Source organism: Lagenorhynchus albirostris, chromosome 5, assembly GCF_949774975.1.
Source record: "Lagenorhynchus albirostris chromosome 5, mLagAlb1.1, whole genome shotgun sequence".
Taxonomy (NCBI): domain Eukaryota; kingdom Metazoa; phylum Chordata; class Mammalia; order Artiodactyla; family Delphinidae; genus Lagenorhynchus; species Lagenorhynchus albirostris.
Window position 1 is genome coordinate 99708776 of NC_083099.1, and position 16156 is coordinate 99724931.

A 16156-nucleotide genomic window follows, 5' to 3' on the forward strand; every position below is an offset into this window, starting at 1 on the left:
TTTACTCCCTCCATGCTCCATGTCCTACCCAGTCGCTGGGGGTTCCTCCCGTACCCTAGGTGTCCATGGTACCCTACCAGTGCCTGGTAGGTGCCCTAGTCGACAGGGAATGTGGAGGCAAATTCCGCGTCCTCCTAGTCCGCCATCTTGCCTCCACCCCCTCCTTACATATTTTTGAATAAGATATGCAAATACTTTAAGGAATTTGTTAGGCACTAACATCTTAAGTCATTAAAATAGTAGGACAATATAAATGCAAAAAACTTTGAACACTAGTCAACACGTAGCAACATCTAACCTGTACAATTATGTGTTCTTTTAATGAAAAAAGAACACCTATTAGCATTTCTCTTTAACATTTTTGTCAGTGAATCTATGACTTTCTTATTTCTCAGGCTGTAGATAATTGGATTTAACAAAGGAATTATGACAGTGTAAAATAAAGAGTCCATCATATCTTGATCATCTGCTTGTGTGGATCCAGGGCACACATACATGAAGAGAAGAGGCCCATAGTATAAAGAGACACATAGGAGTTGGGCTCCACAGGTGGAGAAGGCCTTCCTTATGCCTTCTGCAGACTTCTTGTTTAAGACTGTAAAGAGAATAAGTGTGTAAGACACAAGAACAATGAAAATTGTGAACAACTGTATTGATCAGAGAAAATAAAAATCATCAGAAAGTTAATGGAAGGATCAGTACAGGAAATCTTAAATAATGGTATAATGTCACAGTAAAAGTGATGTACTATGATGGAATTGCAAAAAGTTAATCTGAATATGGCATGGAAAAGGCCACCTATAAATGACAAAACCAATAGCCAGATGCATAGCCTAGTCGTCATAATCACTGGATAGTGTAATGGTTTGCATGTGGCCACATAGCGATCATACGCCATTGTGGTCAGCAAAAAACATTCCATGGTTACAGATTGCAAGGGAAAAAAATTGTATCTTGCAATCAAAGAGAGAGATCATTTTGCTCTTGGCAAAGAAGTTGACCAGCATCTTGGGGGCCACTGTGGGTGATAACCAAGTATCTACAAAAGCCAAGCTCCCAAGGAATAAGTACATGGGAATGTGAAGGTGAGGGTCATTACAGATGAGAGCAATCAGACCACGGTTTCCCACATGGTGATGAGGTGTAGCATTAAGAACAGCAAGGACAAGAGGATTTGCCACTCTGGTTGGTATGTAAGTCCTGTGAGAGCAAACTCTTGTCAGCTCTGTTGCATTTTCCGTTTCCATATCCTTAGATGGCCTCTAAAATACAATGCAGTAAATGTAAAGTAACATTTATCAGAAGTTTAAAAAGAAGATTTGGTTAAGCTAATATAAATAAAACCATACACTAGACTCAATGCCATTTATTTTATTTACTCTTTAATACATGAAAAGTATTTCAGGAAATTGCTATATTGGAAAAATGTGATCATTTCAGTTCAAAATATGTATAGGAATAAACAGATTTAGAAGAAAAGAAAGAAATTCTGAACATGAGCAAATTTATGGGGAAGCTATTGAATGAGGTAGGGAAATTCTGTGTGTTTGACATGGATGCACATCAAAAAAATCTTAGAAAGGCCTGGATTATCAAACGAATTGAATGCCATGTGAATGATCTTCAATTTTATTCTTCAAGGAATAGGCAAGCACTGAAAACTTTTAAGATGTGGAGTGTCATCATCAGTTAGTTTTGAAATTAAATATTTGGTTGTAGAAATAGTCTGCAGGAAGCAGAATCTTGTGTCATGAATACTCTTCAGGAAGTTATAACACTTGTCCTGTAATTCCCAAACCAGATTACACATCCGAATTGTTTGGGGTAGTTTTCCATGCAAAACATTGGGTCTGAGGTACTACTGTAGAAATTGATTTAGTAGATCATGAATGTGGTCAAGTAATATGCATTTTTAAATGCTCCCAGTTGATTAAAATGTATGTGAGGTTCTTGGTTCATGTGTGATATGATTAGAATGATGAGGGAGACAAAGAGATCAAAATAAATTAGAATGTAGAGTCACTAAGACTTGGTGACAGATTAAATGTGAAGGAGTAATTAGTAAAGGAGAGAGAGTCACTCTCTTTAATGACTGGATAGGTAGTCATTAAAAATTGAGATTGAAGATGCAGTAGCTAGTTTTTGCAAGGAGCATCCTCTGAACATCCAGGTGAGATAAACTTAACAGTATGATTCTACAAGTGCTTAATAGAAACAATGACTTGGGTATCATTGAGGTGGCTGAAAACATACTTATATATGGCTTATACATTGGACAGTGTGCATAAGGTAAAAAAAAAAAAGAGGAAGGAATGAAAATAAACTTGAAGAAGTTACATTAAAGAGATTAAAAATGGATGTACATCATTTATTAGATGGTTCACATCTGATCCTCTTTTCTACCAAATGAGTCTTGGTGGCAGACTAAAGCTCTCAACCTCTCTAGAAGCCAAAGTTTCTGGAAACTATCTTTCCCATCCCCCTGGTACCTAGAATGAGGGGGCTTGATATAGGGTTAGCCCCAAAAAACTCATTTACACTCTATTTGGGATATGGAGAGGGGAGAAAGAGGTCAAATGTGGACAAAGAGAATTTTGGTTATAAAGTCAACCAAGGAAACAATATCATGACCCCAGAAAATCCTGTACCCATAGCAATGGCATTGAGAGTGTGAATTGTGGCATTCAAGTTCAGCAGCAATGACAACAGGTCTTATTGAGCTAGAGATGGGACATGATTTTGGCTGTTGACTGTCTGACTTCTTTCTTTGTGTCCTGCCAATTTCTCTAGTGGATTTCCCCAACTTCCCTAACATTTCTATGTCCAAGCCAATTTTCATTCAATTAACTCATTTCATCTTGCAGCCAAGAGCTCTGGCTCACACAAAAGGAGAAAAGGAAAGACCAGAAAAAGCTACAGAGCAGAGTGTCAGAGAATCAGGAGGGAACTGGAAAGCTGAGTGTTGGGAACTTAAAGAGAGGAAAATACTCAAGAAGGACAAAGGAAAATACAGTGCCTAAAATGAAATAATTGCTCTGGTAGGATAAGGAGTGAATAGAGATCATTGTGTGTAGGAATTAAGAGAGTTTTTAGTGAGAGCAATTTCCATTTTGGGATAGAGTTGAGGTCGGAGAATAATGAGAAATGAAAAGGAAGCAAATGGCACAGCAGTGAGGAGAATGAAATAAAGTATATAAGTTGTGGACAACAGTTGACATTTGTTTACCACCGCCCATAGACAGATGCGATATTTTTCCTTATAGAACGATGTCATGAAAGTTTTCAAAAGAGAGAGAGGAGGTCATTGAGATGAGAGTGCATAGAGAAGTGGAATGGAAAATTTGTGTGGGTGACAAGGAACAACAAAAACCTGGAAGAGACAAACGAACATAGATGAATAAGTGTAGGAAAGACAAGCAAATAGAGAGAGGAAGTATCAGAGAAAGGCTGAAGATGAAATAAGGGGAGAGTCTCAGCGTTTGGAGGATAAATATCTGTCAACTCTGGCTTCAACAAAAGTTGTCAGCACAGGGTCACCTTTCTTTTTCTTTTATTAAAAACTCCAAGTTTATTTTCCTATGGAATTTGTGTATTAATTAGAAACTTTCATTTTTTTTAGGTTTTTTAATTAAGAATTTTTTAAAACATCTTTATTGGAGTATAATTGCTTTACAATGGTGTGTTAAAAACTTTCATTTTAATTTTATTTTTTGCTCATAAATATACTAGCATGGCCTCAAAGTTCTTTTCATATATAAAAGATGCTTTATCTTTGTTATTACTATGATTAGAGCTGACTTTCTTTAGAAATCCTCCTGGTTTGCGATTAAAGCATTTGCTTCTCCACAAGTTTTATTAGTGGAATAAAATTGATTCAAAGACTGGGACTTAATACAGGCAATGTAAATAACCAGTGCCAATAACTGCAGTTGTTAAATGTATATTTATTTTGAGTGAACATCCTTCCATGCAATCTCAAATCACTAAACATTTTAAAAATTCTCAATTTGATGTGTGGGTACTTATTAAGTCATAAACCTGAGAAAAGCACTGGAGAAACATTTTCTTCATTTTTCTGTATATATATATGTATATGTACATGTATGTATAACGAAATTATTGTCAGAAGTAGGTGAAAGAATAGAGAGGTTATTATTTAAGTGATTTAACTTAAAATTTAATCAGAGAATATGGTTAATTAAATCAAATAAATATTCTGAATGCAATTATCAGAAAGATTTCTTATGTAGAAAACATTGATCTAAATCCTTAAACTACTGTTCATTTGTTTAAAGTTCTAATTCACCAGAACTTATCCTATAGAGTCATTGTAAGTATGCTAACCAGATGGTTAAATATTTAAAGAGTACAATGTGTTCTTAGAGCTATTTTGCTCATCCAGATTTTACTCACAATAATAAAGCATGCAGATTATTCACTATTTGTTTTCCATTTTCAACTGGCTATTTTGGTATCTTGTAAATCAAATCAAAATTATTACAAATTTAACAGTATTTTAACTTTCTATGAAAAAATAATGAATATTACAAAAAGCATTCTCTCTTACCTATATCTGTTAGAAATTGTTGAGCTCCTTTCAGTGTTTGGCTTTCTGAAGTAGAAACTAATATAAGAGCACTGCAATGACAATAACACAGGTGACAATTCTTTGCACACTGATTCACTTTGGAGGCTTCATTATCCAAGCTCAGGAAAATGTTGTTTACATAAGTTTATATAAATTTGTGTTGAACACAAGAGTTAACCAATTGTATAACTGTGTGCTTTTGCCGGAAGAGGAAGGAGTGAAGAACTTAAATTCCCCTGATAGCACCCATGGATTACCTTTTGGACAAAGCTAAGCTGTTCTTCTGGGCATTGTGGGTTTGGACAGGTACAAGAAATCCAGGTTGCTGCATGGGGCACCACAGTCTCTGAAATCATAAACGTCAGTCATTGCAGACAGTTCTGGTTTTAACAATAGAAATTACACTTTATGGCACTATTTTCAACCACAGAGGACACTTCTGACATGTTTTTGCAAACTCCAGTTTATCAATAAGTGTTGATGCTCTGAGTGCTTTGATCAGTATGGTCTTATCTGAGCTAATCACACATGATTTTAATGAGGCCTAATTTCTAGATTCCTGTCAAGACCCAACCCCAAGTAAATTTGTCCTCCTCATGCAAACTGTAGCTCACGTTCCAGACCCATACCTAACTCCCAACTTTAAGCTGAAATCTGGTGAGAAATCTCACCAAGCAAACATCTGGGGAAGGAGTAAAGGAAAAACAAAACAAAGGACCACAGTGGGAGACAACCTATAGCAGTGCTTCTCAAGCTTTAATGCCTGTGAGTCTCCTGGAGATCTTGTTAAAAAGCGAATCCTGTTTCAGTAGATCAGTGGTGGGGCCTGAGCGTCTTCATTTCCAAGAGGTGATGCCTGTGAACAGGTGCCATCCACAGGGTCTTTATCATGGAGAGCCTAGATAATTGGAGAAGCACAGCTTGGTAAATGTAGCTGGCTTGCAAAGAGGGATGCAGGGAGGAGCCAGATGGGTCAGGGAGGCCAGCATATGGGGGTAACACAGGGCCTTGGAGGCCAGATCAGGGACTTTGTTCTATACCTTAATTTAAAGGAAAGCTATTGAGGGGTTTAGAAATGGTGGTACCATGATGATCAGATTTGCCTTTTTTGCATTAACAGAGAAAGTTGTCAGTGTACATTCATTCAGAAAAATAAAACTTAACTTACTTATTTGTGGTATTTTGGTATGATATCTGAGTAACAAAAGAAAATGCTTAGCCTCCATTTGGGACTTGGATGGCTAGATGGGGGAAAGCAAACAGCATCATTTTAGTAGATTGATTGATCAATTAATCTGCTTCCTTACAATTTTGCTGATGAAAGCCAAAGTAGAGGAGAAAATAACATAGAAGAGAAGAGTCCTGTAAAAAGTGCACAGAAGAGTGGAGTGGGGAGTATGATGTGCAGAGGTAGCTTCAACATAACCAACACTTGACTAAAATTTACTGCCCTCTTCAATTTTGTATAATTATCTCCTAACTTATTTGGTTGCCTCTCTCTGAGCGCAAAGGCCTGTATCACTGCTTCCACTCTGGGTAGTCTTTTCAATTTTGGTCATTTTAATAGGTAATATCTCATAGCAGTTTCATTTGCATTTCCCTAGTAACTAATTTTATAAAGCATCTTTTTGCATCCTTCTTTGACATCTGTATATCTCTTTTGGTAAGGTGTTCAAGTATTTTACCCATTTTTAATTGGTTTAGTTGTTTTTTATTATGAATTTTGAGAGTGCTTCATATATCCTGGAAACAAGCCTTTTATCACACATATGATTTGTAAATATTATATCACACTAGTCTGTTACATGGATGACATTGTGCTGATTGGTCTTAGTGAGCAAGAAATAATATTTATCAGTTAGCCATTTGTAGGACAGAGGTGGAAAACAAATCTGACAAAATTTCAGGGGCCTTCTACTTCAGTGAAATTTCTAGGTGTCCAGTGATATAGGGCATGTCAAGAAAACCCTTCTAAGGTGAAGGATAAGTTGTTACACTTGACCCTTCCTGAAACCAAAAGAGAGGCACAACACATAATGTGCCCCTGTGGATTTTGGAACAGTATTAGCATTATTTGGGTGTGTTACTCCAGCCCATTTACCAGCGGCTAGTTTTGAGTGGGTCTCAGAGCAAAAGAAGGTTTTGCAACATGTCTTGGCTTCTGTGCAAGCTGTTCTGCTCCTTGAACCATATCCAGCAGATCCAGTGGAGCCTGAAATGGCAGTGACAGACGCTTGGAGCCTTTAATAAGCCTCTAGAGGTTGATCACAGTGCAGGCCTTTAGAATTCTGAGCAAAGCACTGCCATCCTCTGTGGATAATGACTGTACTTTAGAGAAACAGCTGTTGGACTGCTAGTGAGCCTTGGTAAAACATGAACGTTTAACAATGGGCCACCAATTTGCCATGATACCAGAGCTGCCCTTGACACACTGAATGTTATTTGACCCACTAACCGTAAAGTTCAGTGTGCACAGCAGCATTCCTTCATCGAATAGAAGTAGTAGACACTTGATCAAGGCAGGAACAGGTCCTGAAGGCACAAGTAAGTTACATGAAGAAGTGGTTCAAATGCTATTGGCCTCTACTCCTGCTGCAATGGCGTCTGTCTCCCAGCCTGGACCTGTGGTCCAATAGGGAATTCTCTATGATGAGTTGACAGAGAAGAGAAGACTGGGGCCTGATTTACAGATGGTTCTGCATGGTATGCAGGCACCATCATAAAGTGGACAGCTGTTGCATGACAACTCCTCTCTGTGACATTTAGGAAGGACAGTAGTGAAGGGAAAACCTTACAGTGGGCAGTCCTGCTTCCACCAGGACACACAACAATGCTTCCGTTGAGCTGAAAGTAGACTGCCCCTTGGTCCCTTTGACTTTACGTTCCTTTGACTCATGAGACAAAGAAGTGAGTTACTGTGCTGGCTGAGGTGATTAATGGCAACTACCAAGAGGAAACTGGACTATTCCACAAAGAGGGTAAGGAAGAGTATGTCTGGAATACAGAAGATACCTTAGGCTATCTCTTAGCATTATCATTCCCATGATTAAGGTCAATGGAAAACTTTAACAGGCCAAACCACATAGTAGTTCTAATGGCCCAGACTCTTCAGGAGTGAACCTTTGGCTTATTCCACAAGGTGAAGAACAATGACCACCTGAGTGAGGTGTTTGCTGGAGGCGAAGAGAATGCAGAATGGGTAGTGAAAGAAGTTAGTTAAAATACCAGCAACAATCACATGTCCAGTTACAGATATGAGGTGTAATTTGCCAAGAGATTTCCTTCTTAGTTTGATATGAAAAGATTTGTGGGTGTGTATAGCAAACAGCTTTGTTTTCTTTCCACTCTTATTCCCTTATCATGAGACATAAGATGTACTGACTTTATAGTATAATAATTGAGTGTTGTTCATTTGACATCTTAGTATTTGTATTACCAGATATCAAGGAGAATCAATAGTAAACATCACTCAAAGATTTTACCTCCTCTCCGGGGAAGAAGTAATACATTTTTGGTTGTACATAGCATAGTTGTATCATGTTAGGTGACCTTGCTATTATCATTATTTAGAAATAGAATAGTTTTAAGATATGTGTATGGGTGCTAAGTTGACAAAAGGTGAACCTGTAATGGTTAATTTTATGTGTCAACTGGTCCGTGAACTGTCTAGATATCTAATTAAACATTATTTGGGGGTGTTTCTGTGAGGAAGTTCCAAATTAGTGTGGAATTGGTGGACTCAGTAAAGCTGATGACTCTCCGCAGCGTAGCTGGGCATTAGCCAGTCTGGTGTGGGCTTGGATGGAACAAAGAGGCAGAGGAAGGTGGAATTCACTTTCTGTTTGACTGGTTAGCATTGATATTCTCCTGCCCTTGATGATCTGATTCTCAGGACTTCATACTCAGAAAGGAATCTATACAATTGGCCCTACTGCCTGAGACCTTTGAAGTAGGACACTACTGTCCTCACTCTCCAGCTTGCAGAGGGAAAATCATGGAACCTCTCAGACTCCATATCATGTCAGCCAATATCTTATAATAAATGTCTTGATATAAATATAGATAGATAGATAGATAAATAGGTGATAGATAGATATATAGGGAGGTAGTGAGATAGAGAGATAGATTCTCCTGGTTCTGTTACTCTGGACAACCATGACTATAACCAAAACTCACTGTATGTTTAGTGAACATCTTGTTTTATCTTGCAAAGTGAGGGAAATATCATGATGTAACTGTTAGCTATTGCTCTAAATAAGTCTCACTATGAAGGTACCTTTTCAAAAGAGGTAAACGTCACGTACTACAGCATAAGGAATATTGTGTATATGAAGTTGTACTTGAAAGGGGTGATCTAAATGCTGATCTGGCTTGGTAATTAATTTTTCAAAAGGGACAGAGAACCCTCCCATTAACCATACTGAAATTAGACAATGTGGTTTTTATTGGCTATCATCACTATCAATCATGGTTCCCGAGAAAAAATTATTTAAAAATCCACAATAATTCATCCTTTGAAATAGATGCCCTATTTGCATCTTTCTGTCCAAAACTGAAAGGAAAGTATAAATAGAGGGTGCAAACTGTCAAAATATTTTCAGAGTGCTGTTTAAGTAGGGAATAGAGTATATGGAAACTCTGTTTCATCTGATGTCAAAATATCCTAATACTATAACAATTTTGCTTCACTGATTACTTTAAAGCAGTGATTATCTTAGCTCAGGCTACTGTAACAGAATATCATAGACTGTGTTGCTTATACCACCAACATTTATTTCTTACATTCTGGAAGATGGGACGTTCAAGAACAAGGGGCCAGCAGATATTTAATGTACATGGTGAGAGATTGCTTCCTGGCCTAGTAGGCAGCAGCCTTCTCACTTGGCCTTTGCAGGTTGAGTATTCCTGGGGGTGGTGAGGAGGAGTTAGTTCTCTTGCCTCTTTCTCTTGCCTCTTTGGCACTAATACCATCATGAAAACCTGACCCTTATGATCTATTCCTACCCTACTTACCTCCTAAAGTCCTCATTCCAAATACCACCACATTAGGGGATTAGTGCTTCAATGTATGAATTTGGAGGGAAATCAACATTCAGTCCACAACAGTAGGTTGCTATGTATAGTCCCAAAACAACAGCATTAGCATGACTGAATTAGAAACTCTAATGATAATACCCATCAGTCTGTGTTTTCATAAGCTCTCCAGGTGATTCTGATGCCCACTAAATTTTTCAAACCTTAGTTTTAAAAGACCAACAAAAAGAGCTAAAATGAAAGCCTATACCAGAGAGGTTTTGACACTTTCCTAATACTACATGTGCTAAGACTACATGCCAAAATTAGTCAACAAAACAGACTTTAGTTATACAGTTCTAATTTTTTTTTTTTTTTTTTTTTTTTTTGTGGTATGCGGTCCTCTCACTGCTGTGCCCTCTCCCGTTGTGGAGCACAGGCTCCGGACGCGCAGGCTCAGTGGCCATGGCTCACGGGCCCAGCCGCTCCGCGGCACGTGGCATCCTCCCAGACAGGGGCACGAACCTGTGTTCCCTGCATCGGCAGGCGGACTCTCAACCACTGCGCCACCAGGGAAGCCCCAGTTTTAATTTTGATTTATATTTGTTTGTTTTTGCCCAATCCTAGTTATGTTATTTCTTTGAACACAGTCTAGGATACAATTATCAACAATCTCCTGAACAGTAGAAGTCTTACTTAGTAGAAGGTATTGGAAGGCAAAGAGAAAAAAACATATGCACATATACATAAAGAGAGATAATTTATTATATATTCTTTTCAATCTCCAGGTTAAGAAAATGAATGCAACTTCATAATAAAGAATATCTCAAGTATATTATTTGTATTTCCAACAAATGATCTAATCTAGCATCAGCAGTGTCCAGACAACTGGATGAACTTAGCAAAATTATATCATCCTTTAAATCTAAATAACCATTAAACAATACAGATTTAATTTCATAGTTTCTTTTTAAAGGAATCAGCAGAATATCTTGTCCAAAAATGTGGATTTTTCACAGGTGTATCTTTTACCTCTTTACCAACATACCATTGAAATGACAAAAAAAATGTACAAATGAATAAATCTATAACAGAAGTGAATGGGATCACATCATTTGAGTAGGGATTTTGGTAATTTCTGGAAGGCATAAAGTAGTTGAGATTGTACTGAAGATCAACACAGAGCAGAGGAATCTGTAGACTAGATGTCTACAAGAGAAGGCTTCAAGGAAGTCTGCACTTCTGAGAGGCCTCCAACTGTCTATTCTGTACTCAGCAACCTAAATTAAGATGTGATGGGTTATACACCCACTCATATACTCATAGCTTGACACCAGACTTCTCATTCAAAGAAAAATTCTTTAGGAAACAGTGCTAATGATGGCAGAAGAAATACATACCGCTGCCTATACTTTCAGTTAGTCTTTGGGTCATTACAATGTATGAAGAAGCAAAACTCTAAATAATTGAAGGAATCCATCTAAACAATGGAAACCTTATACAGTAATAAAAATCATTGAACTATGTACATATGCAATAACAATGATTCTTTTTTATTATTTTTAATTTTTTTAAATTGAAGCATAGGTGATTTACAATGTCATGTTAGTTTCAGATGTACAGCAAAGTGATTCAGTTATACATATATATGTATCTATTCTTTTTCAGATTCTTTTCCCCTATATGTTATTACAAAATATTGAGTAAAGTTCTCTGTGCTACACAGTAGGCCCCTGTTGGTTATCTATGTTATACATAATAGCGTGTATATGTTGATCCCAAACTCCTAACTTATCCCTCCACCACCTTCCCCTTTGGTAACCATAAGTTTATTCTCTATGTCTTTGGGCCTTTTGTATATAAGTTCATTTGTATCATTTTTTAAAAGATTCCACATATAAGCGATATCATATGATATTTGTGTTTCTCTGTCTGGCTTACTTCACTTAGTATGGTAATCTCTAGGTTCATGCACGTTCTGCAAATGGCATTATTTCATTCTTTTGTACGGCTGAGTAATATTCCACTGCATATATTATACCACATCTTCTTTATCCATTCATCCATTGATGGACATTTAAGTTGCTTCCATGTCTTGGCTATTGCTGCAATGAACATTGGGGTGCATGTATCATTTTAAGTCATGGTTTTCTCCAGATATATGCCCAGGAGTGGGATTGCAGGATCGTATGGTAGCTCTATTTTAATGAAACAGGATAAAAAGCCCAGAAATAAATCCACACACCTATGGTCAATTAATCTATGACAAAGGAGGCAATAATATACGATGGAGAAAAGACAGTCTCTTCAATAAGTGGTGCAGGGAAAACTGGTCAACTACATGTAAAACAATTAAATTAGAATATTCTCTAACACCATACACAAAAATAAACTCAAAATAGATTAAAGACCTAAATGTAAAACCAGTTACTATAAAACTCCTAAAGGAAAACATAGGCAGAACACTATTTGACATAAATCACAGCAATATTTTTTTGGATCCACCTCCTAGAGGAATTGAAATAACAAATAAACATATGGGACCTAATTAAACTTAAAAGCTTTTGCACAGCAAAGGAAACTATAAACAAACCAAAAAGACAACCTACAGTATGGGAGAAAATGTTTGCAAACAATGAGACTGACAAGGGTTTAATCTCCAAAATATACAAACAACTCATATAGCAAAATATCAAACAAACAAACAACACAATCAAAAAATGGGCAGCAGACCTAAATAGACATTTCTCCAAAGAAGATATACAGATGGCCAAAAGGCACATGAAAATATGCTCAGCATCGCCAATTATTAGAGAAATGCAAATCAAAACTACAATGAGGTATCACCTCACACCAGTCAGAATGGCCGTCATCAAAATGTCTACAAATAATAAATGCTGGAGAGGGTGCAGAAAAAAAGGAACCCTCCTGCAATGTTGGTGGGAATGTAAATTGATACAGCCACTACGGAGAGCAGTATGGAGTTTCCTTAAAAAAAAAAAAAAAAGACTCTTTAGGGAGAAACAGTAAAAGCAAATGGAATGTGATGAATGCATTCCCTTTTTGGGACATAGGGGGATGTCTCAGAGGAGTAAAAAGAAGGCAGATGACCTGGTCTAATCTTGTGACTCGCACTTCCAGGAATATAGAGTAATGATTTTTGTTTTAAATAATTATATGTCTTGCATCTTTAAACCAAACCTCTGATTAAGCTTCTCCCTGATATTTTGTCATACTCTATCCCAGGAACCAATCCTACTGATAATATTTTCAATTGTCATGAAAGAAATTTAAGAAGGTGAGCTGGCATGCAACAGCCATGCCAGGTCCAGTAATTTCTCTGGGCTCATTACCGGGTTGAAAAAGAGTGATGCACTCTTACTGTATTCTATGTATGTGAGCTGTCAGATCATTTTAAGTTTATAAATATTTTGTGAATACTTATTTAGGAGCTCATGTGAGTAAGCCACTGTGCTATCTACTACAAAAGACAGAAGGATTTCTAAATTGTAATTTAAAAGAGTTTGTAGGCCAAAAATATTATTATACGAGGCCAAGTGTGACCAAGAAGAATAAATGAACTGCTAAACATTTGAGATGAGTGAGCATTCCTATTATCTTTGAGGTACACTGGAAAAACATCACAGAAGTTGTAAAATTTGAGAGAGTCGTTGAGAAAATGATACCTTTTCAATTTTAAATGAAGATAGAGAAGTTGGGTGAGGAGGATTCTCTGTGGAGAGACCTGTGTGAGCAAAAGCATGAACCTGAGAGAGAGAGGTTTGTCCAGAAAGCTTTCAGTAACTCAGTTTGGGTATAGTGTAGAGTCCACAGGAGAATTGTGGAGAAAGAGCCTTCAGAGTTAAAGCAAGGTTTTATTTGAATGCCGGGATGAACATATGCAGGGTGAAATATGAAGAAAGAAAGAGAGGAGAAAGAAAGAAAAGAAGAGAGAAAGAGAGAAAGAGAGAAAGAAAGAAAGAAAGAAAGAAAGAAAGAAAGAAAGAAAGAAAGCGAAAAAGAAAGAAGGAAGGAAAGAAAGAAAACAGAAAAAAAGAAAGAAAGAAGAAAGAAAGGAAGGAAGGAGGAAGGAGGGAGGGAGGGAGGAAGGAAGGAAGAAGTCTGTATATATAGATATATATGCATATATATTTACTTGTATTTATATACCATATAATCTTAACATAAATGAAGAAATAATCATAATGCATATGTATGTATACAGCTCTAGATACATTTCCCATATATGTGAAAAATCTGGTAGCAATGACAATCTATTAAAAGTTATTGAAGAAAGATATCATGTAATCAGAGTCCTGTTTATAAAGGTTAATTCTGCAGGTATGTTTGGAAAGGAAAAGAATATCAGCAGGATGGAAGGGGTAAATAACAGAGGTCGGTAGTTTTGAGGGTTAGGACCTGAGTGATATGGAATGTGTATGGAATTTAAGTGTCAGGAGAGGAAAGGCAAAATGGTTCTGAAAATGGATTGCTTATTATACTTAAATAGTATGGCATGTGAGGAGAGCAACCTTTCAAGGACTTTTAGAGCATGAAACAGCCAAATTCTTGCTCATTTTCAAGTATTTCTCAGCTACCCACTGGGAACTATGGCATCATATCATCTTAACATTATTTGAGCTTTGATAATATGCATTTAAAGCCCCTTGTTGTCAACAACACATTTGAATAACTTTTACATACTACTGATCTCTTTATCTTACAAACTTTTTTCTTTTTTTTTTTCTTTTTTTTTTTTTTTTTTGCTGTACGCGGGCCTCTCACTGTTGTGGCCTCTCCCGTTGCGGAGCACAGGCTCTGGACGCACAGGCTCAGCGGCCATGGCTCACAGGCCCAGCCGCTCCGCGGCATGTGGGATCTTCCCGGACCGGGACACGAACCCGTGTCCCCTGCATTGGCAGGTGGACTTTCACAGTAAAAGTTATATATCATGTTGTAATTACAGAAGGTTAATCTGAATAAAAATCCTATATGAATAAAGGTATGTAGGACACCACCTACAAATGATGAGATGAACAGTCGCATACATAGTCTATTGGTCATAATCACTGGATAAATAAAGGGTTGCATATGGCCACATAGCGATCATATGCCATACTTGCCAAGAGAAAACATTCCGTGGTCGCACTGACTGTAAAGGGAAAAAATTGTACCATGCATTCAGAGAGAAATATCATCTTACTCTTGGTGGAGAAGTTGACCAGCATCTTGGGGGTCACTAAGGATGATACTGAAGTATCCACAAAAGCCAAACTCCCAAGGAATAAGTACATGCGGGTGTGAAGTTGAGAGTCATTCCAGATGAGAGCAATAAGACCAAGGTTCCCCACAATGGTGATGAGGTATATCACCAGGAATACCAAGAACCAGGGGATTTGCCACTCCTGTTGATATGAAAATCCTGAGAGAACAAACTCTGTCAGCAATGTTGCATTTTCCTTTTCCATATCTTCACTGGATGGCCCCTGAAATAAAATGCAATAAATATAAAAATAACATTCACTATGGATTTATGAATTGAAAACTTGTAAAGTGGAGTCGAAATCATACTCCTATCAGAATGCCCTTTTAATTTCATAAAATATCACTATATAAACTGGGGGATTTGAAGAAATGCCACTCAATATGATAATTTCAGTTCAAATAATGTGCAGAAATTAATAGATTTATATAAAAGAGACATTCTAACCATTTGCTAAATTTGTGGGGACCTGATAGAGTGTGGTAGGGAAATTCTGAGTCTGGGACATGGATTATTAGTCAAGGGAATAGATGTTTAAGGGATCTGGATTATAAAATGAATTGAACGCCACATGAAGGATCATGAACTCTTTGCCTCAGGTAATATGTATATACTGAAAATTTTCAAGACAGGGAGAGGCCTCAGAAAGTATTTTAAATTAATTTTTTGTCAGCACAGAAAATAGGTGTCATGGAGGGAAAGCTGGAGTCAGGGATACTGTTCAGGAGATATTGGTATTTATTGCCTAATGGTTTTCTAACCAGATTACACATCAGAATTGATTGTGGAGCTTTTTATGCAGAATATACATTGTGAGACATTACTGTAGAAATTAATTCAGTGGGTCAAGATTCAGTTCTAGGAATCTGTACTTTAAAAAAATGCTCCACAAATGCATGTGTAGTGCCTAGTCTGTTGGTGATATAACTTTGGTTGTCATGAGGAAGACAGAGAGATAGATGCAAAAGAATTCAAAATGCAGAGACACTAGGACCTTGTGACATTAGATGTGAAAGGGGTGGTCAGTGAAAGGAGAGAAGAGTCACTTGGTGACTGGCTAGATGGACATCAAAAGTTGAAATCAAGATCTCAGCTGCAGTGGCCAGTTTGTGGAGAGAGCATCCTCTGAACATCAAGATGAGATGTACTTAGTAATATGAGTCTACAAATAACTTAATAGAAATAATGTCTTAGGAGTTTTGGGGGTAGCTGAGGGCATATTTATTGATAACCTATCCATTGAAGAGTATGCATAAGAAGAAGAAGGGCACAGAAAGAAACTTGAGGAACTT

General features: G+C 37.3%; 1 protein-coding gene across 1 annotated transcript; it reads right to left on the reverse strand.

Annotated features, from left to right (window-relative positions):
- Positions 1-293: 293 nt before the first annotated feature.
- Positions 294-15075, reverse strand: LOC132520279 (olfactory receptor 5H8-like). Its single transcript, XM_060149056.1, is given in 8 exon segments — positions 294-658; positions 661-926; positions 928-1132; positions 1135-1216; positions 1218-1262; positions 7044-7120; positions 14530-14679; positions 14682-15075. Coding segments are annotated over 8 exon segments (1578 nt in total). The 5' UTR covers positions 15070-15075.
- Positions 15076-16156: the final 1081 nt, after the last annotated feature.